This window comes from Panthera onca, chromosome D1, assembly GCF_046562875.1.
Source record: "Panthera onca isolate mPanOnc1 chromosome D1, mPanOnc1 haplotype 2, whole genome shotgun sequence".
NCBI classification, from domain to species: Eukaryota; Metazoa; Chordata; class Mammalia; order Carnivora; family Felidae; genus Panthera; species Panthera onca.
Genome location: NC_138348.1, coordinates 53,929,588 through 53,952,846, shown reverse-complemented (window position 1 = coordinate 53,952,846; position 23,259 = coordinate 53,929,588). Strand labels below are relative to the sequence as shown.

Here is a 23,259-nt window from a genome sequence, read left to right as displayed (position 1 = left end):
CATATGAACATTTAAATTAATGTCTGATTTCATTTCTTTGACTAATAAAGGAATACAATTAAATTATCATCCTATAGTGAAAATTCTTTATTTTTTCCATACTTTAAAGAAAATTGTGACATAATCTATGAAAAATCTGTTTTAACACACATTGTTGTTTTAAACTCTCTTTGATTAGTAGTTGAAAGGAAAAAATGTATTCCCTATTCTATTTGGATTGGTGATTCTGTTCATGTTTATAAAGTCAAGAGGCATGTTTTGAACCAGATTCCTTAAGAGTATAGCCTCATTTACATTATAAAAATAACTTCCATGTTTTCAGTCATTTTACTATTTTTTCTTATTTTCAAGTTGTTGTGAACTTTTACCTTTTGATATACATGTAAATGCATGTTAGTTGGAAGTAGGAACAAAGGCCAATATGATATGTAAACCTGATCTCCTATTACCCTGGAAGATTGACAGTTATTTTTATTATCAGTCCACTATGTCATTAATGATTTGTTCAAATCTTGAGTTTCCAAAATAGAAGTAAGGACTTCAAAGGAATTACTAACAAACATACATTTTCCCTAGGTAGAGATTTTTGCCAATTCTTCCATCTCTATACATTTTCTGAAAGACTGAAATTTAACAGCTATCAATTTATACATTTATGTATTTTATCTTTTAAAAAAAAACAGCTCTTAGTTTTATTGACAATTTCCACATTTTAAAATCTCCATTTCATTTATTTCTAGTATGGCCTTTGTTCTTTCTTTCTCTTTGCCATCTTTGGGCTTAGTTTGTTCTGTTTCTAATTCCTTGAGATGAAAAGTGAGGTTTTTAAAAATGTTTTATTATTTATTTTTGAAGAAGAGACAGAGAGAGACAGAGTGTGAGCTGGGAAGGGGCAGGAGAGAGAGAGGGAGACACAGAATCTGAAGCAGGCTCCAGGCTCTGAGCTGTCAGAACAGAGCCAGACACAGGGCTTGAACTCACAAGCTCTGAGATCATGGCCTGAGCCAAAGTCAGATGCTTAACTGACTGAGCCCCCCAGCACCCCAGAAGAGTGAGGGTTTTTATCTGAAATATTTCTTGTTTCTTAATGTTGGCATTTATGGCTATAGACTTCCTCTTAAAACTGCTATTGAATCATTGCATATGGGTTTTTTATGTTTATTTATTTTGACAGAGAAAGAGAGAGAGAGAGAGAGAGAGCAAGAGAGCATCAGCACAAGGGGAGGAGCAGAGAGAGAGGGAGAAAGAGAATCCCAAGCAGGTCCAGCACTGTCAGCACAGAGCCAGATGCAGGGCTCCATTCCATGAACCACGAGATCATGACCTGAGCTGAAATCAAAAGTTGGTGGCTCAACCCTTGAAAGGGACAGAGAGAGAGAAGGAGACACAGAATGAATAGGCTCCAGGCTCTGGGCTGTCAGCACAGCCCAACACAGGGCTTGAACCCACGAGCCATGAGATCATGACCTGAGCCAAAGGCAGATGCTTAACCGACTGAGCCACCCAGGCATCCCAATTGCCCCCATTTTAGATGAGAAAATTGATATAAGGTTAAGTATGTTGCCCAAGGACACAGTACTCACAGGGGTTGGAGAAGGGTTTTCAACCCAGAAAGTCTGGCTTTGTAAGCACATTATTTATCTCTGTGGTCTACTGCCTATGAAAAGATATAATCCTTAAGTAATTCTAGAAATTAAATTAATAACAGAAGTACTCTAATTCTGAGAGTTAAATAATGCTAAGATTCCTAGTACACAGTAAATGCAAAAAAAAAAAAATGCTCGGTAACATTACTGTTACGAAAATAGAGACTCTAATTCAAGCAGTTTAAAAGGATTATCAACCGTATACAAATCTGTTATGACTTACAAAGCAACATTTTATTTGCCAGCACACAAACTCTTTAAATACTGATGGCATGAGTTCAAATAAAAAGAGAAAAGGTATACTGAAATGAAGGGAAATAAAATGAAATTTTATGTCAATAAGAATAACCAGTCTTATATAGGATGTATCTGCCGTCCTCCAAAAAAACATGTAAAGACCAGTGAGGGAGGAAGCAAACTACTACATGTTTCTGGAACTGTCTGTCCAGTACTCATTTCAAAATCTCCCTGAATGAAGGAATTATTTTTATAAACTTGCACTTGTAAGAATACTCAAAATTTAGTGGAGTGGAACATCTGCTCTACAGATACTCCCCATGGGTTTTCTCTCACTCTCCCAAAGAAGCACAGCCCCTATATGTTGCATCATTCACTCTCAGAACCTCCCAGGGTTTGGGGATTTACTCCAGTGACTCCTAGACCTGCATAAATCTTGCTTCTTCTGGAATATCCATGCCACCGTGACAAAGAGAAAAGAACCAGGTCCATTTTCAAGATTGGCAAGACCATCTCTGCTGTGAGCGACAGTTATTCTTTATTAAGTCCATGAAATGTACATGTACAAGTGGACAACATGACTGAGAGATGACTTCTATAAATGACTGAGTGTCTTATGTAATAAGCAGAGGTGAATCTTACTCGCTACGGCAGTGAGTTGCAATTCATTTCACGAAGTTTTAAAGGCAAACACTCGAATGTGTTTTCCTTTTCTATTTGGTGTACTTAAACTTCATTATAATACCTTCATAAGCCGGGTATTTTCTCTGTTATTTGTAGTGTGTGAAGCACTGAGGTGGAAAGTGACAGTGAGATTATGGATATGGACTCAATTCCTCTGATGGGGTCAGTGAGCGAATAAGAAGGTTTCATATGTAGGCATAGTTTCTGTTTCAGAGCAAATGAAGCTTCTTATAAAATACAAGCATTGGTAATACGTGTAATGAGTTCTTGTGCTAAATGTAATCATTCCTTTTACAGCTGTTACTTCAAACTGTATATTAAGGCAGTGGAAAACACATGTGATTCTTAATAAGCTGTTAAGTATTTTTTTTTTTTTCTGAGAGATATCCATCTTTAGAGATCCATGTCTGTACAACCTGACTCCAAAATCAGTAACTCCACCTTTCTCCTTACGGGTTTCCCTGGCCTGGAACGGGAATATCCTTGGCTCTCCATTCCTTTCTCCTGTATCTATGCTATGGTACTCTTAGGGAATTGCCTGGTGTTGCATGTGATCCGGACGGAGCCCAGCTTACATGAGCCCATGTTCTACTTCCTGGCCATGTTGGCCCTCACTGACCTGTGCATGGGGCTGTCCACAGTGCACACGGTGCTCGGGATCCTGTGGGGGATCAGCCAAGAGATTGGTCTGGATGCCTGCATTGCTCAAACCTTCTTTGTTCATGGTCTATCATGCATGGAGTCTGGAGTCCTTCTTGCCATGGCCTTTGATCGCTTTACTGCCATCTGCAATCCTCTGAGATATACATCCATCCTCACCAATATGAGAATCATCACCATTGGTGTGGCCATTTTAGGGAGGAGTTTCCTGTTCATTACTGCTCCCATTGTCCGCCTAAAGTTCTTCCATTACTGCCAGCCTCATATCCTCTCCCATTCCTTCTGCCTGCACCAAGACTTACTTCGGCTTGCCTGCTCCGACATCCGCTTCAACAGCTTCTATGCGTTAGCCCTGGTGATCTGCACGCTCTTTTTGGACTCGGTGCTCATTCTCATCTCCTACATCTCGATCCTGCATTCAGTCTTGACTATTGCATCCCGGGACGAGCGGCTCAAGTCCTTGAAGACCTGTGTCTCCCACATCTGTGCTGTTCTGGTTTTCTATATCCCAATTATTGGTTTGACCATGGTACACCGCTTTGGAAAGCACCTCTCTCCTGTGGTCCATGTCCTCATGGGCAATATCTATATCCTTTTCCCACCCTTGATGAACCCTATCATCTACAGTGTCAAAACCCAACAAATACGTAGCAGGATCCAGAGATGGTTCACTAAACAAAACTGAGTACTAGAAGTTAGTGTGTTCTAAGGAAGGGAAGGTCGTATTTGCAAGAAGAATGACTGATAATGATTTGTAGCAGAAATAATAAATGTATATGTAATATTTAACAGATTAAAGGCATATTTATAGTCATTTCTTAATTTAGTTTTCCAGAGCCGGAGAAATAAGCAGAGAAAGTGTTATTGATCTCATTTCCTAATTTTAAAATTAAGTATAACGTTAACTACACTGACTTGTGTCCCCAGTGTATCAGTGAGCACTTGCCTGGGTAGTTACTAAGTTTACGGTACCATCCATGCTTTTTGAATTCTAGTTCAGCATGTGGTTTTATTTTTCATAGAACTGGTATATCGGTACATTTACTTGTATAGGACAAGTAGCCTTTACATATTATTCCCATGTGTCACAAGTTGACTCTGTTGAGTTTGTTGAGAAGGAAAATTTTACTCTACCCTTCAAGGTTCTTCTAAATTAGTCTAATAATTACGTTGGCATGAGACAGATGAACAGGAGAAAAAAAAAACAAAATTTAATTAATGCACACAGAGGTCCATAGTAAAATTAAGACCAAAGGAAATGACCAAGACATGAAGTTTTTATACATTTTAGACAAAGAAACATCCATCTGTGAGGAATTGACAAGACAAAGAAAACTTATGCTCAGGAGCTTCCATTAGTAAAGAATTCTAAATGTGGACTAGAATTTGGGCTGGGGTAATAAATCTGTAAAAATTACAAGATTTATTTACATAGGCTACTTTGGCCCTGAATTCCCTATCTCTGATGATAAGGATGTCCCTTTACCTCTTGATGCAGAGAAGGTACCTTTCACATGGGAGATGTGCTTCCTGCTTTCTGGAGACAAAGAGTCAGTAGTCTTGCACTGGCTGTTTCTTACATAAGTTTAATTCAGCATAATCTTTATGGTATTGTGGCATACTTCGGGGCAGCCTTCCCTAGGTCCCTGTAAGATCATTCACACCTCTTCACACCTTTTGTTTAAGCAAAAGTGCCTAGAAAGCCTGTTCTGTCTCACCTAATAGAATGCAGGATTGGTAGATTAGATTACACGGTTTAATGTAAAAGATTGGGTGAACAGTGACTGAATCAGCTGTCATATCTCTACATAGTCTACGATGTACCTCCAATTCTATATAGTTTACAATACTCATGAGAGTTGTCAATTGACTTTAATCTTGGTGTCAGTGTACATGAAATTTTAAAGACAGATCAACCTCTTTATCTTTAAGGTAGGATGCGAAGGCACATATATATTAAGTAAAACATCTGCACCTAAACTGGGGATAGAATTATGGTTGTGAGAATCTTTCGAATATATATCCCATTTTTTAAATAATGTTTGTATTTATTTTTGAGACAGAGTGAGAGATAGCATTGAGTGGGGGAAGGGCAGAGAGAGAGGGAGACACAGAATCCGAAACAGGCTCCAGGCTCAAAGCTGTCAGCACAGAGCCTGACGCGGGGCTCGAACTCTCTACCATGATATCATGACCGGAGCCGAGTCAGACGCTCATCCAACTGAGCCACCCAGGTACTCCTGTATATCCCATTTCTAAGTCTCACCCTCTTCATAGATAAAATTAGGAAATTCAAGTCAATAACAAAATGCAGATATTGTTATTTTTTGTTGTTTCTTGCTTTTTAAAAAACCTTGACCTCCTCCTAAATTAAAAATCAAAAAGTAAAACAAAACAAAACAAAACAAAAAAAGAATCCCATAGTATCAGTCTCAAGATTGTTTTTTAAATTTCTTTAAATATTGTCACCTCATCACAGCTATATCAAGCCATGACTGGGACAGCAGAGTTATTAGCAGAGACTAATTACAGTTAGGCTACAGAGATGGGAGGAAGCATATTGTTGCACATACACCTTCAGGTGTATGAAGTTCCATCATCGATATTCTCACAGAGAAAAAAATCAATTTTGAAAACTAACGTTTGGTTTGTTACCTTTAATTTATGTTTTAGTGTTTTATTAGAAAATTGATATGCTTTTTAGATTAAAAGATATCACATTTGTGTTTGTTACTCTTGCCTTTGAGAACTGTCACTGTGTAAAGCCCACACATCTCTATATCTCAGTCTATCTAAACATCTCTGTCCATGTCAGACTACGTTATCCTGATGGCTCCTTTCTGTTAGGCTCTCTGTAACCGTACTTTATTTCAGAATGCCTGCCTCTCCTATCAGTCCTATTTCTCTATGTGTAGCTCATTTCTGAAAGAAACTTCTGGCCAATCATTGGTAATTGACCTGTTCTAGTTATAGTGGGAAATAACAGACCTTATTTCTCCTCTTTGTTAGGGGGAATTTGAGAAAAAGGATGGAGAGGAACCTTCACATTATTATATTAAATATAATCAATATTATAATATTCATTGATGATGAAAATATAAGTGATCCCTAGTATATATGCATTAAGGTTTACATTAAACAAAATTTTGGGGGGCGTGTACGTGACCTAGTTGGTTAAGCATCCAACTTTGACTCAGGTTATGAGCTCCTGGTTCAAGAGTTCGAGCCCCTTATCAGGGTCTCTGCTGTCAGCTCAGAGCCCACTTTGGATTCTCTGTCTTCTCTCTGCCCCTCCCCCCCACAAAAAAAAAAACAAAAATAATTTTTTTTAAATTTTTATGCATATTAGAAGTCAGATTTTGGAGTAAGAATAATTTGAGTTGTCCAAGGGCAATAATATTATCCCCACTTAACATGACAATAAAATGGGTTTGGTGAACTTTACATTTTGCATAAGTTGAGCTTTTATTTTTCCCCATGAATATGTCTAAGAAAAGAAGTTTTCCTATAGTCTTCTATAAAATTTCAGTGTCTTAACTCTAAAAACTGAGCAGAAATATGATAGACTATAATTACCCCAAGTGAATAATAGTGAAAAGGAAAAATTTCAATAAGCGTTTCATAAGGTCAGAGTTAAAATTCCGTGCTTACATATTTATACTCTATTTTATTAAGATGTACCTAAAATGATAACAGAATTAGAAGTTAGCTATTAATGCATTATATTTGTGTACGTGGATATATATCAACATATGTATGTTTGCATTTATATATATGTGTGTGTATATTCAGGTGATACTTATTATTTACAGATTCTGTACTTGGGAATTCATCTACTTGTTCAAATATATTTGAAACCCCAGAATCAATGCCCCCAGTGTTGTCACCATTAGTGGACATATGCCAGGCAGCAAAAAATTTGAGTTGCCTAACACACATGTCCTCAGCTGAGGTTGAACAGGCTTAAGCTCTGCCTTCTTGTTTCATCTCTAGTACAAATAAATGAGTATACATTTCTGTGGTCTATTTAATGCTCTATTTTACTCCTTTTTGTTGGTGGTGGTGATGGCGAAAATGGCCCCCAAGCATCCTACTGAAGTGCATCCAGTGTTCCTAAACCCAAGGCTGTGATCCATCTTACGGAGGTGACAGTGTGTCAGATAAGCTCCCTGTAGGCAGAAGTTACAATTGCCCGTGAGCTCAATGTTAATGAATCAAAAATACTGAACATACAGAAAAAGGAAGAGGAGTTTTACCAATCTGTGCATGAGGTTGCTCCTCCAATTGGTAGGGCAACGTCTAGAGTGTGTGATGAAACTATGGAGAGAATGGAAAGTTGACTAAGTTTGTGAATTCGTGGTATTATGATCAATTAAATAAAATGTAGTGGATGGCACTTTTGCAAGTGTGAAATCCAAAGGAATCTACAGATCCATTATCCAAGGTCAGAAAGGGTGAAATCCTTCTTGGTTAATGTTTATTACAGGGAAATGCCACATAAAATGTATTATTTGTAAGAAATGTGTATTGAATGTGTTTGATATATATTAAAATGTGTCTTTAAATTGAAACACACACACAGATTACGTGTTAATGGTTATTGAAAATGTGATCAGAGCTCAAAGCAACTTGATGCTTGTGTTTCTCCTAAAGAGAAATGGTTCAGAACTCAGTGACTTTACAGAACATAACTGCAGCAAATAATAAAAATAGACCGTATATATATTTATACTGTAATTCTATGTTTATTAATATATACACCAAAATTGCTTACACAGCTATGAAAATACATACATGCATGCAAAGGTTCATTACATCATTAATATGCTTCAAAAATATTCATTTAGAGAGAAATATTAATTGAATTGTAGTACTTCTATAACATTCAACGTCATTGGCATTTTAAAAATAGAAAAGTCCAAAAGTTGTGATTTTAAAAGTTATCCGTGTTATTCATAAGTAGCTGAAAAACTATGCAGAAAAATATTCTTGATATAATCTAATTTTTATTTAAAATAATTCTACATATATTCTAGTATTAAAAAGCTTGAATATCATACTTACTAACTAACTCTAATGAGAGAGTAGGGAGAAAGGACGAAAAAACATTTTAAATTGTTTGAGTTTTATACAATTAATGGTATTGTTTCAATTTAAAACATGTATGTTTATCCAAGGAGAGAACTATAGGGATTTTTCATGGGGTATGGCATAATTTTAACTTGTCCACTGAATTTTCATACACGTAGGCATCACAAACAATTTTGTTTATATTAAAAGCCATACATAAATTTTGTGATTGGCAAAGTTTTCTAAGCATACCAAAAAAGGTATTAAAAAGGGAAAAATAAGGTAAGTAAAACATATTTTGTGTAAAATAAAATCTAAATTATAATTCAGCTCAAGAAGAGCAAGAAGGAGAACCTAAAGGCAACATTTCACTCGATGAACAAGTAAATAAGGTACGTAAAAAGAAATTAAAATGCATCAGAGACATCCTGAAGAAATAGAATTTCAGAGAGGAGTCTTTCAGAGGACAGAGAGAGCTCTTTCTGAAGCCACATCTGCCAAGAGCCATCTGCTATGTCTGGTCAAAAAGGACGATTCTCCTGGCATACAGCCAGTTTTGAGGGTCAGAAAACAGATTTTTGGAATTCTGGCAGAGCCTAAAAGAAAAAAGTAGAAAACCAAAGGATCTCTCTCCAGGTGACAATGGAGGAACAGAGACCTGAGACTGGCAATGTGTTAGGTTTCAGACAAGATATTTGCTAAACTCTGAAACTGCATGGGACTGGAAGGCCAAAAGAGTGGGCAGGGAACATTTGAACAAGACAGAGTTGTTTTCGGTACTCTTGTCTTCCTTGGCGCACAAAGATTACAGTGCAAGGTGTGGATTGCACCCTAGCTCACAGTTGAAAGCCTGAACAGGCCAAGCCTTAGGTGCAAAAGTGAAACCAGCTAATACAGTGGTACAACCAGCTTCCACTCAGTCCAAATTTTGATTAGGTCAAGGTAAAGATCCTATATGGGGCTTACCACAGAGCAAGATGTGCATTATCCCTGGAGGAAAATATCACTTTACCTGGCTTTCATGATTTTTATATATAATGTCAAACACCCAGTGAGAAACTGGTAGACATGGCAAGAGACAACAACATGAGTTCAAAAACAAGGAGAAAAGCAGTAGAAACGGACCCCTCCACAGCTGTATTTATTGTAAATAGCAGTCAAGGATTTTTAAGGTAACAATGCTTAATATGTGCAAGGAAATAGAAGAACCAATGATAAATAATTTATTAATCCTTAAAAATGAAGAGTTGAAGAATTTTACCAGAAAATTAGAATATACCAGAAATTTAAATTAAAATAAAGAGAGAGAGAGAGAGAGAGAGAGAGAGAATGAATCAGATGCACATTAGAAAATGCTAAAGCACAGGAGTTAAACCTGATAATTCAGGAAAGCTGAATCAGAGAGCAGAAAACAGGATTACTGAGCTAAATGAGAGGTTAGTAGAAAATAACAAACATGAGACTTTAGTGCCTTATTAGGGAAAGGAAGTGTTTCACAGTGATAAAAAGGTCAATCAACAAGGAAGATCTCTTTAAAATCTTCATGCATCAATAAATGGAAGTGCCTACCTACCCATAGCTTAAAAGTACACAAATCAAAGACATCAGCAGCTGTAACAAGGGAAACAGACTAATCCCCATTCATAATGGAACATTTTAACACTCTTCTATCAAAAACTGAAAACACAAGCAAATAAATCTAAGGATAGAATCACATAAAATTAATAAACTTGATCACACACACACACACATATAAATACAGAAAAATGGATAGATATAGATCCATAAATATGGGAATAGATATAGGTACAAGTAACACTTCGATCAACAGGTACAGGTGAACAAAAAGTGACAGATTGGGTCATACATAAAGTTTTAATTTGTATTTTTACATTAATTTTAGTGTTATATTAACAACTGTTTGAAAACAGTGGCTCAGTATTTCAGCTCAAGCGCAAGAATGATGCAGATTCTCACAAGGAAAATGAAGATAAGCATGATAACCAGAATAATCTCTACTGAGTACCTACCAGTTCCCAAACCCCATGTGAAGGGACTTACATAAACGTATCCATTAAATTACAGTGACAATCATGTCTCTAGTTCCCAATAAAATGTATGTTATTCTTCCTTATCTATAGTTTAGGCAGCTGAATGTGTGATAGTAAATTGTATTCCAATGCCTGTAGTTAGGAACTGGCAAAATAAGAGTTTCGAACAAGGTCATTTTGACTCCAGAGCTCAGGCACATAACCAACTTCTTCAGCAATTGTTTCCCTACCAAATTGAAATCTGCTTTTTGTATAAGATATTCTTGACAAATATTTGACTACCTGCCCTCATTTATGATGGACTTGCAAAATGAAGTTTCTCTATGAAATACTATTAGTATATGAGCATCTTAATGCAGAACAAAATGTACTTTGCTTTATAAAAAGAAAAACATACTGGGAAAACAAATAGCGTGAGAATCCTAGCCTCCAGACTTTCTGTCCAGGTTTTTTAGACCAAAGGGTTACTGTTGATTGAATCGGGAAAATAATTGAAAAGAGGTTTAGAATAACGTTGTCTCTAATCTAAATCTAAAACTTGTCTTCACGTTACTGAAAAAATAAATCACCAAATGCCAGAGCATTTCTCACGTTGCTTTTATGCAAGTGAGAAATTAAATGAACACTTAAAAACAATAAATATAAGCCATGGTGTAAGCATGGCCTTAGTCCTAGATTTGTTGGAGCAAACATATTTGATGTCATGAGAAGCCCCAAGTTGATTATAGCATGAATTACTTGATGAAGATAGGCTTTGTGAAGAAGGAGATATTTATAGATACTTATTTCAAACAAAGTTCAGGTTATATATAAGGAAGAGATATTCAAGGGATAAATTTTTACTGGACAAAGTAAACACTAAAGAAGATTTTAGAATAGTTGGAGAAAGAATGTAGTGGGACTTGTATATTATATAAAAGAATCTGATCTTGGAGCTCTAAGTACAAAAGAATCAGTGTGTTCCACTACAACCTGCAGAAGGATCTTTGATTTGTCTATTCCACACAGACCAGCTTCAGGTGGTAAGGAAAATCCGCATTCTGACTTTTCTTATAGCCAAGCATTTAGTTTTCCAGTATCTCATCTGATCTTCTATTTGCCTCAATATCTTCTAATTGCCTTGTAACTCCAAGTCAATATCCTATGGGATTTTTAACACAATAGTTTATATGTTTATTAATTTGTTCATAAAACATGATGATGCTCCAAACTATTGACTGGACTTTCAGATCATATGGGCCCATTAGGTGAGCCATTAAATCCATAGGAGGAAATATTTCCATCAAACGTCATGCCTGGTCTTTGGAACACAACATCTTTACTGCCTTATCTCAAATGTGTTTGGTCTTCACCCCATATACAAAGGGATTGAGGAAAGGTGGAACCAGTAGGTAAAGGTTAGACAAGATGATATGTACATATGATGGAATAGAAGATCCAGATCTGTGAGTGAAAAAGGAAAAAAAGGCAAGGAGATAGAATTGGAAGAAGATACATATGTGGGGAATACATGTATTAAAGGCCTTAAGACGTGCCTCTTTCTGGGACAGGTGAAAGACAGTGATAAATATTTGTACATAGGAGAGGGTGATTAAAAGGAAGTCCAGGCCACCAACAACAAAAGCTCCAAGGAGACCGTAGAATTTACTGATGGAAACGTCTTCAGTGGCAAGCTTCACAAGGGCCATGTGTTCACAGTAAGTGTGGGATATTAACTTGGTTCGGTAAAGTTTCAGACGACACTTTATGAGCAAGAGGCATGGGATTACCAAAAAGGCAGGCCGCAAGGTCACCCCAATTCCAATATGCATGACCAGTTGTCGAGTGAATATGATAGCATGCCTCAGTGGATAACAGATTGCTACATAGCAGTCCAGAGCCATAGCCAAAAGGACTCCCGATTCAATACCTTGAAATGTGTGGATAAGCCACATCTGAAAGAGGCAAGCATCAAAATAGATCTCTGGCAAGTGGAACCAAAAAATTCCAAGCATCTTGGGGACAATGCTGGTGCTAAGTACAATGTCTGTGGCCCCCAACATGGCCAGAAAGAAATACATAGGTTCATGGAGACTGGGTTCAGATTTGATGATGATCAAAAGCAGAGAATTTCCCACCAAAGCAATGATGTACATAACACAGAATGGAATCCCAATCCAACACTGAATAGTTTCCAGACCAGGGATCCCAATGAAAGTCAGCACAGAGGGTATGAACATGGTGCCATTTGCAATAGGCATGGTTATTCAGAGGTCTCCTTAGCAAAGGGGAAAAGTTTGCCAAACTATGATGCTGTGTTCTCTGATATGTCTTATTCTCATCCAGTCACAGAATTACTGAATGACAAAAATAGAAACAACTACATCAGCTTATTTATCATTTTTAAATGAATGAGAAAATTTCGAAGGAAAGGTTCACTCAGCAACATCATCCACCCATGCGCAGTGATATCCACAATGTGAAAACTGAGTATTTGCACACCATGCCTATGATGGGGTCAACGTGATCAGGCTGCTTAGTGGTGTTCTCCTTCCTCCCCCACTCCATCTTCGATTCCTTCTAACCTTGTCACGGAAATTAGAAAAAAAAAACTGAAACGATAACTTGAGATAGAGAAACATCAAAATCCATGTGCCTTGAGCCTGACTTTTCTCTTGTTTTCTCTCTCCTCTCATTCCTCCATTCAGTTTAGACTAGCAAAGCTGGGTATTTCTGCAGAGCATACCAGCACTTCTTTGATTGCAGGTCCCTTTCTAAGGTTGTGACTCCATTAATAAAATGACCTCTCCTCACCTTAAGCTTCCTTCTCACTGAAGAATTTGTCAATATGACATTGCTGTGGAACTCAGGCTCCATCCAGACAGACATTGGCAGCTGCATAACTTTCAGTGGCAATTCTGATTCAGGACACAAGTGTTAAATATGAACCCTGTAGTTAGATAAGCACCCACAGCTCTTCACACTCTTTCTTCCACATATTAGAGAGGAAGGACAGTTTCACTATATAAATAAAATTAAAAGGGTTAACGATTACCTGCTGTAAAAGAGAAACCTTGGCTGTCTCACCATGAGAGCAATGTGCAAGATGCTGAGGTGATGTGAGGTAAGGTTGAGCAAACAAGTTTGGGAGCCCAGGTGTCCATATGGAGGCAATGTTGGCAGACACAATCCTTGTATATAAATTGGGGCTGCTTACCATTGAAGGGAAGAGAAAGTTCTAATATTTTACCTTCCACAGAAGCTGACACAAGACAAATATGAGGGAGTGGGGCTCTTTGAGAATTATCCCAGAGATTCCAAGGGAAATGATTGACAAACACATAGGTACATTCAGGTGGCAGTGCCTTGAGAGGCAGCAGAGACAGAAAGAGAAGCCTCCAAAACAGAATTCTCATTGCGGTAGAAAGACTGTTGCTGGGAACACTTCACACTTCCCAGTGACTGTATACCAACAACGACCCATAGTTCAGTTGAGGGGCTGACAGGATTATGCGTGGATGAATTTTATTGTTTTAAAGTGTGAGCAGAAAGGTGGCTTCAGCAATTAGTTTCCTCAATCTAAATCAGGCAACTAATTGCCTGACTTAGACAATGACTTGCACGAGTTGTCGCCTCCACACATAATCTGAGTTCTTCCCTGGTCCCCAACAACCCTAATTTCTCCTCAGAAATTTTAAACTTGGAATGGTTGAGAGATTATTCTACCACATCACCCTCCAAAACCAGGGGGGTCCTGGCAGCTGACGATATGTGTGCTGAGGCCTTTTCATGCCCGTCTATCTACTGTGCAACACTCACTTTCAGAAAGACCTCCTCATATGGGAGAAACTCATTCCCTATGATCACTGTCCCCCTATTATATCTTCAGATGTAACAGCACAACATTCAAGTAACTCATGACCCGCTCTCCTTCTAGTAAAACATCTGTTGGTTTTGCCTTCTTATCTGGTAGCATGCTGCTAACTTCCTCCACCTCCTAATCTCCTCGACCAGATTCTCATTTTTATCATGACTGTTCTTGTATTGTGGTTCCTAAAACTTCAAAGTCATTCTCTATCAAAAACATATTTTCACTCTCTACTTTCATGGTTTGTAGTGTTGCAAGTGGAGTCTAGATTCATTGACTGTACTTGTACTCATACTTCAAGACGTGTAATTTCCTCCCCAGTTAAGCTCGTACTCATTCCTAACTACCCACTTACTTAGTATCCAGAAGCAGCAGTGGGAAGTGACTGGAGCAAGAGAAGTTGCTCTTTGCTGGTCCCAGCAGTGGAATATTTCTGTTTTCTACCATAATTTTCCCTGATGACCAAACTTCATAAGCTTCTTGCAAATACTAAGATATTTTTTACTCCCTATGGTAAAGGAGGAGGAGAACAGCTGCCATTTCTCAAGACTAACTTCTTAGTCAAGTCCCAGGAGACAGATCTATTTAGTGCAGCCAGGAGAGGGCAATGTTGAAGTATCTTCTTTTGGTCAAACAAACAGTGCACTTGTGTTTCAAACTACCAGAGATTGGGATTCCTTGTGCTCACCTGGATGGCAGAGAAATGGAACACAAAATGGGGACTGCTTAGCAAAGGACTCCACTTCTTGCCTGAGCTGAGTGGCCAGCTTTACCCATGGTTTTTGAGGAAAGGAAATTGGAAACAAAAGAAAGCATAGCCTCCTCTTATTTATTTCACTTATTTACTCTTGGCCATCCCATGGAGACTCAAAGGACTTCCAGACTCAGTTCAGTGATCCCAGGGAGGATAGTGTTTGGAATTTGTAGGGAGGAAGTTTGGAAGCTGTAAGGAGCTTATTGTATAGTAAACTCTCTTGTTCATCTGTCTGATTCCTGGGCTGTGCCATTTTTGTGTTCATCTCTAACTGAAAGCAATCCCTTCTTGCTCTCATTTCAAGCCTTTTGGAGTAAGTCCCTCATTCCTTGCATCATAGATCAGGCATATGTCAGTGTGACATATATCTCAACCCATGCGCAGGTACATGTGGTCGCCTGTTACCCTGGCATCTGCATCTAATTATCTGGAACCCTCAGTTAAAGGGAATCTCAAACTTTGGAGTGAAGCAGCTCCTCAGTGACTGCATGCAGCACCACTTTGGGGTCACATCTTCTTTATACTAACTTCAGAAGGTGATATATTCCCAAACGTGCAGCATGGGACAAGTGTGGTCTGGGAACAGGACTAAAAGGCACCCAAAATACCAAACAGATCCATGTGAGGACTGGGAGCATACCTGAAATCAGTTGGACCAGGCTATCGTGCTTCACATGGAAGTTCTCTCAATAAATGGACTGGGGTTCGTTCAACAAAGAGGACAGGAGGGATGGCATCATGCTCTGAAAAACCATCTCTAGGGATAGCAAAAGGAGATTTAGATACCACTAAAATATAGGGCTCTCATGTCCTGAGAGGATCAAATACCTATCGTTATTACCTTTGCTTGGAGTCTGAACCATGTGCTAACTGGTGCAGCCATTCCTTCTGCCACCTGAGAGAAATGAAATGCCAGAGGCAAAATGTACGTGACATAATCCTGGCAGGTCATTTGAGCAGCATGTGGTGAGAAAGAGCCAACTTTGGGAAGGAAACAGCTTTGCCCCTTCTTAGCCAGGACCCAAATTCGGCCTATTTGTGCTTCTGGGCACTTATTTTAACTCTTCTGAGCCTCATTTCGATCATCCGCAAAATAAGAAAAAAATCCACAGCTCTTAAGTGACTTCGGGTGTGAACTATGGAACTTGGCACCACCCTTGCCCTGCCAGGCACACACCACCTGATGCTCCAAGGAGCTGAGCTGGTCTCCCCTCAGCCTTTCTCTCCTTCCCTCCCCAGCTGAATTTTGAGCTGGTCGGCAGTCAGCTGTTTTCCTCTAAATCAAAATATGCACATGTTATGTTTGTTGTTATAATGATATGTGTCAATTAAATATTAGATAAACAACAAAAAGGAAAATCAGTCAATATAACTCCCCATGTAAACAAAATAAAGAAGTCATGATATAATTTCAATAGCTGCAGAGAAAGCACATTAAAATAGTGAATATGCATGCAAAATAAAACCCTCCTCAAAATAGGAATAATAGAGAACTCATTAAACTAATTAAATGTATCCATGAAATACCTATAGTTCATACTGTATTGAAGACTGTTAAACTAAAATTTCTCCATTAGATTGAGACACATGCCAGGGTGCCCACTGTCAATAGCTTTATTCAGCATTGTACACAAAGTCCTAATCATAACGATATCATCATCGTATTCTATTAGTTTTTATTTCTTTTTCAGAAATATCACATAGTTATCCTCATTCTTTATCCTTTTTGTATATAATCTCTCAAAAATTCATATATTTGTCATTTTATCCTCTTTGAGGGATAACGTCCTCATCAATTATTCCACAATAATTCCACAATAATGCCATAATAGGATGCAATTTCCTGAAATACTTAATGCTCTAATACAGAATTAAAATGAGTTACTTAAGTGTTTATTATGGCATTAAGCATCTCTTTTTGCATGTCTGATGTGAACAAGTGTGTTTTTTTCCTTCTGTCATTGTATTTGCCATTTCTTGTTTTATATATTTCATGTTTACATAAATTTTATTAAACATTAAGAATATTATGACTCACACTTACTTATTTGATTCAACATGAATTTCCAAGAATATCCTCTACCTTTGCCTGTTGAACGCTAATGTCCCATCCAGTTTTTGTAATTGTATGTTTTTTGAGTTATTTCTTCATTTGACTTTGTATAAGTCTATAATTGGAGATTGAGAAGTTCTCTCTGTCTACTCTTTTCTTTTGTTTTCTTGTCTGTTTTTTTTTTTTTTTTTTTTTTTGAGAGAGAGAGAGAGAGCATACAAGCAGCGGGAAGCACAGAGGGAGAGGGAGAGATGGAATCTTAAGCAGGCCTCCATGCTGGCATGGAGTCTGACGTGGGCTCAATCTCATGATCCTAAGATCATGACCTGAGCTGAAATTGAGAGTTGAATGCTTAACCAATGGAGTCACCTAAGCACCCCCCCCCCAACTCATTTCTTTTTAATAATCATCTTACTGGTTCTGTCTTGAAGGTGGAATGAAGAAAATTAAACCAGATACGTGTTGACAAAGCATCCTGAAAGAGGTTGAAAGTGTGTAGACACAGGAGCACCAAAGGGTAAAGATATGAAGTCACTGTTTTGGGAGTCAGTTTCTCATATGCCAGTTTTGTGTTTGGCTCATACTTTATTTCAGCATTACATAATGATCCATTCAAGTTTATCTTATTAGTTTATCTTATTAATATCAGAATAAACTCACTTCCGTGCAGATATTCTGTACAATGATTTTGCATATTACATTAAGCCTCTAGATTGGGTCCTTTTGAACCATTGATCCACATACGGAAAATGTTTAAATTGTTCATTATTCAATCTACCGAGGTTCTAAGAAGTCTCAGGCATTGATTGCCCTATGTATTGTTGATACAGGAATAAAGAAGATACAGGTCTTCTACTCAAGATACTTGCAGTAGGCAATTACTACATGCAGTCGTTGAATAATTTTTCAATTTGGGTGAAACTCTAATTGGGTAAAATTGTTAAGATGTGTGCCTCTTGAAGAATTGATTCTATGTAGGTATTGATCACAGTTTCATTTCTGAAAATAGGGTACTAGTGAGTTAAAGAAGACAGACCAAAAAGGGTTATGCACTGTATGAGTCAACTTTTTAAACTTCTTGGGAATACAAACTACTCCATAGTGACAAAAAATACAGCAGTAGTTCCTAGGGGTCTGTCAGGAGTGTGAGGAGCGTCAGGAGGGATTGGTCACAGGGGAGCATAAGGAAACTTTTGGAAATGATGGTTAAGTTCATTTTCTTAATTGTAGTGATGGATTCATACATGTGTATATGCCAAAATTTACCAAGTTTTATACTTTATGTATGTGAAAGTTTATTGTATGTGGATTACACTTCAATAGACTGTTTTTAAAAACAAACAAACAAAAACACAGTAGTGAATGTGCTTAACTTTTCTATAAATCTTTTCAGTGTATTTTTTTCCTATACAAATTCATCACTGTTTGTATTCTATGTCCATATGGTTTTGGAGTTGCTCATATTATTATCACTCTTTTACGGTATTTCTTTATTTACCAGTATTGCAGAGAGTGTAGACAAACATAGGGGGTGATTCCAAATTTGTCAAGATATGGATGCAAAAAAATATTACAAAATGATATATATCTAGAACTATAATTATGGGTTGGGTTACCAGTTTTAGAATACTGATATGAGACACGGTCTTGGAAGTTACCTGGAATTGTGCTATTTTCTGAAATTTTGTTTTTATGTAGGTCTAAGTGTTGCCAGAAGGGAAGGTCTAGGAGTAAACAATAGGAAAAAAAAACCCACAGGAATAAGAGAAAAAATTTGAAATCTCATCATAAGATAAGTTGGTTCTAACATGAATTGCAAATCATTTTTATTAAGTATAATATGGTTGCCGAACACCTCATATTTTGGAGCATTTAAATACTTTTTGAACATAGATATTTCTAGAAGATATAAATGTTTACTATACTGATGTTGCTACTTTGAATCAAACTAAAATATCTGTAGAAAGAGCAGCTAATGATCCAGATGTTTTTTGGAGAAAAACATTTTCAGGACATGGTCACGAATTTGTTTGGTTTTCACACCATAGACAATGGGGTTGAGAAAAGGTGGGACTAACAGGTAAAGGTTTGATAGGAGGATATGAACATATGGTGGTATGTGAGAACCAAACCGATGTGTGAAGAAAGAGAAGAAAGCAAGGAGGTAGAACTGGAGGAAGACACAGATGTGGGCAATGCACGTATTAAAGGCCTTGAATCGTGCCTCCTTCTGGGGCAATTGAAACACAGTGAGAAAGATTTGAACGTAAGACAAGGTGATGAAGATTATGTCAAAACCTAAGATACTGAAGGCAACAAATAGACCATATATCTTGTTGATCCTGACATCTTCAATAGCTAGCTTCACAACGGCCATGTGCTCACAGTAAGAGTGAGAGATGACTGTAGTTCGGTAGAGTTTCAGACGACATTTGATGAGCATAATGGATGGTCCTATAAGAATGGCAGCCCGGAGTGTCACCCCAATTCCAATGTGAGTTAAGAGTTGCTGGGAGAAGATGGTGGTGTGTCTCAAGGGGTCACAGATGGCCACATAGCGATCTAGGGCCATTGCCAGTAGGATGCCTGATTCGATTGCCTGGAACGAATGGATAAGCCACATTTGTAGCAGGCAGGCTGCAAAGGAAATCTCTGGCAAATGAAACCAGAAGATGCCTAACATTTTGGGAAGAATACAGGTGCTAAGTGCAATGTCTGTGGCTCCCAGCATGGCCAAAAATATGTACATGGGCTTATGGAGGCTGCGTTCATATCTGATGATACCCAAGATTAGGGAATTCCCGATCACAGCGATGACATACATGACACAGAATGGGATCCCAATCCAACACTGCACTGGCTGTAGTCCAGGAATCCCAATGAGTGTTAGTACAGAGGGCATAAAGACTGAGCCATTGAGGAGGAGCATGATGATTTGGTCAGCAGAATCAAGTAGTGGTTTTGCTGTTTCATCTTCTATCCCCAGTCAAGACGACATGAATTGAAAATGAGAAGAAATTACGTTTTTTTTAGCAAAGTATATTTAGTTAGATAAAGTTAATACCAGAGTATCCATTCTCCTTCACTATTCAAATATAGTTGATATTTAATATTTTCTAAGCTTAAGGTACACAACATGTTGACTTCATACACTCACATATTGTAATATCATTGTAGTGGTAGCTAATGCTCTCTTATGTCACATGATTATATTTTCTTTTTGGGAATATTAAGGACCAATCTCTTAACAAGTTTGATGTTTTGAATACAATATTTTTGTTTATGATCACTACCTTGTGCATGAGATCTTCAGAAGGTATTTACTTACTAAGAAATATCTCCTCCATTTTGCTAATTTGCAGCCCCTTGTACTCACAATTGTATCCGTTTTTATGAGTTGAGTTTTTTCAAGATTCCACTTATAAGTGATATACAGTATGGGTCTCTCTCTAGAAGATCTCACATGGCATAATGTACTCAAAGTCCATCACTCTTGTCACAAATGGCAAGATTTGCTTCTCTCATTGTTAAGTAAACTAATCATTAGAGAAACGCAACTAGAAACCACTGAGATATCACCTCACTCCTGTTAGAATGGCTGTCATGAATAAGACAGGAGGTAACAAATGTTGCAGGTGGATGTGGAGAAAAGGGAGACATTGTAAATAGTTGGTAGGAATGTAAATTTGTCAGCCACTATGGAAAGCGATATGGAAGTACATCAAAAATTTTAAAAAGGTCTACATATAATCCAGCAATTCCACCTGTGGATATATATTCAAAGGAGAGGAAAACAAAATATCAAAGAGAAATAACTGATCCCATGTTTATTGCAGCATTATTCACAATAGCCAATATATGGAAACAACTTTAGTCCCCATCAACCTATGAATGGATACCGAAGATGTGGCATAGATGTGCAATAACATTTTATCCATCTTTTTGTTTCACTTTAACTACTCCTTTCAAATTTTCTCTTTTCACAAAACTAGATACCTGGGCAATTCTCTATATTGCAGGATGCTTAGCAGCAACTGCGACCCCAAACCAGTAGGTGCCAGTTGTTCTCTCTTATAATGAAAATCAACACTGTCCTCTGCATTGCCAAATAACCTGCATGTGGGAAGATGGACACATCACATGTGGTTGCTAGCCACTGTTCTAGAGTTTTACTTTGGAGAAAAATAGTCTTTAATTAAATAACCATGTTTTGTAGGCTTAATCAAAATGGGCAGAATAAATCTGAATATCAAGAAGAATTATTCCTCCACTAGTATTAGCCAAATAAAAGAGATGGAAAGGCATTCGGGGCCCCTGGGTGGCTCTGTCGGTTAAGCATCCGACTTCCACTCAGGTCATGATCTCACAGTTTGTGAGATCGAGCCCGGTGTTTGGCTCTGTGCTGACAGCTCAGAGCCTGGCGCCTGCTTTGAATTTGTGACTCTCTATCTCTCTCTCTGTTCCTCCCCTGCTCATGCACTCTCTCTGTCTCTCAAAAATAAATAAACATTAAAAAATAATTTTTAAAAGAGATGGAAGGGCATTTCAAGAGGAAATACTTTGGACAAAATGAAAGTAGCATGAAACATACAGTGGGATTGCAATTCAGTAAGTGATTTTCACATATGAATTTTTTAATAAGCAGAGATGATGGTTGTTAAGGCTAAGGAAAGGGGAAGAATAACCAATGTAAAGTTACAGGTTTAAATGAAATAACTTAAGCCTTAGGTAGAATAACTGGTCTTTTGCCTTTAAAACTCTGCTCTGCCGGCAGATGGATGAATGTCTTAAAAGGATGAGAGCTGGCATAGGGAGACGAAGTTAGAAGGACACCTGTGATAGTCCGGATGGGACATGATGAAGTGGCCTGGCCACATCGGAGGAGTCACAAGGGAACAATATCTGTGCTGCTCGCTGACTTGATGGAGGCGAATGGTGGGAGGACAGGCTAAGATGTTCTTGGGTTGAGAGTAACAGCACGGGGTAACAAGGACAAGCTGGAAACAGCTGTGTGTGCACACATATGTGCAAGTTTAGAAGATGGAGGAGACATATCATAAGCCCTTGAGACTCAGGGGCCAGGAAAACAATCACGGGTCTCATTTACAGCATGAATCGTCAGCCATTGATGTTACTGACAACTCCAATTCTGACTCGGGCTGACTCGCGGAACCTAAAAGAATCAAAGGATTTAGGTCTAAACCACACACCCTACAGTCTCAGGAAAGCTTTCCCCCTGCAAAGTCACTGACATCCACCCTTTGTTCTCTGCCTCAAGCCCCCAGGGATGGACTCTCTTTGTTTCGGAGATAGCTTGTCCATCGCAAGACAGCTGCAAATGTCAGATTTGGCTTCTTTCTAGTGATTCCCAGACTGCTTCCCTCTTCAGTTCTCATAAAAGTCCTCAACCCACCTTCTAAAGATACACATCAGTCGTGGAACACGGTGGTTATGGCATGGATCTAAAGTCAGTCAGACAGTTTAAATCCTTAGGACACTCTTTAGCTTTGCATGTTCTTCAGGCAGTTGTAAAACTTATAATTGTCTCAATTCTTTCTTGCTGAGAGAAGGTGAATGGATGAAACACTGCAGAGTGACTGTGAGGATTAAGTGATGTGATTCATTTAAATTTTTCAGGAAGAAACATACAATATATTATTCTGTCTAAATGCAGTGATTTCTTTCATATAAGTGACTCTCTTTCCCATGAATAACTTCAGATGTTTGATGAACATTTAACCAGATGAGGTTTACCCTGAATTCCTTAAGGGCATAATTTCTACTGAATCTTTTCCAGACCAAATATGTATAATTTTCTTACCTTTTAACCAATTAGATTTTTATATAGATCCCTCTCTACTGTCCTCCTATCTGTCAGGCTCACTTTAAAATTTGTCATCCACTGTGTGATAATATAACTGACACAAAAATATTCTAAATAGAAGCATGAGACAAAATCTTCTTCATGTTTAAACAGTCAAATACTGTAAGGGTCTATTGTTTTTTAATTACCGTAACATCTTATTGGATCATAGCATTACGTGTTCTCTTTGAAACCAATGCTCCATTTTCCCACACTTAAGCCCACACATAAGCTCCAAGACTTACCAGGAATCATTTGTGATAATATACGTAGAAGCCACAGAGTGAAAATCTTTTGGTGTTTCAGATCATGAGGATGGCTCTTTTGTACTATAAGAGCCACCTGGGGAATTCTCTTTCACCAATGGCTAGTGAGCTTTAAATTAACCTGGGAC

At 37.9% G+C, this 23,259-nt stretch overlaps 3 protein-coding genes across 3 annotated transcripts; 1 reads left to right on the top strand and 2 right to left on the bottom strand.

Moving 5' to 3' along the window:
• Positions 1–232: 232 nt before the first annotated feature.
• LOC144613056 (olfactory receptor 51V1-like) lies at positions 233–3,912 on the top strand. Its single transcript, XM_078433954.1, has 2 exons — positions 233–255; positions 2,967–3,912. The coding sequence occupies exons 1-2, from the start codon at positions 233–235 to the stop codon at positions 3,910–3,912; spliced, it is 969 nt and encodes a 322-aa protein (XP_078290080.1).
• Positions 3,913–11,679: 7,767 nt separating this feature from the next.
• On the bottom strand, positions 11,680–12,588 carry LOC132674930 (olfactory receptor 52A5-like). The gene has a single exon (XM_060627417.1). It carries the CDS (start codon positions 12,586–12,588, stop codon positions 11,680–11,682), a length of 909 nt encoding a protein of 302 aa, XP_060483400.1.
• A 6,386-nt stretch (positions 12,589–18,974) lies between these two features.
• Positions 18,975–20,349, bottom strand: LOC144612855 (olfactory receptor 52A5-like). The gene is made up of 2 exons (XM_081790161.1): positions 20,331–20,349; positions 18,975–19,978 (listed from the first exon to the last, which is right to left on the bottom strand). The coding sequence occupies exons 1-2, from the start codon at positions 20,347–20,349 to the stop codon at positions 18,975–18,977; spliced, it is 1,023 nt and encodes a 340-aa protein (XP_081646287.1).
• Positions 20,350–23,259: the final 2,910 nt, after the last annotated feature.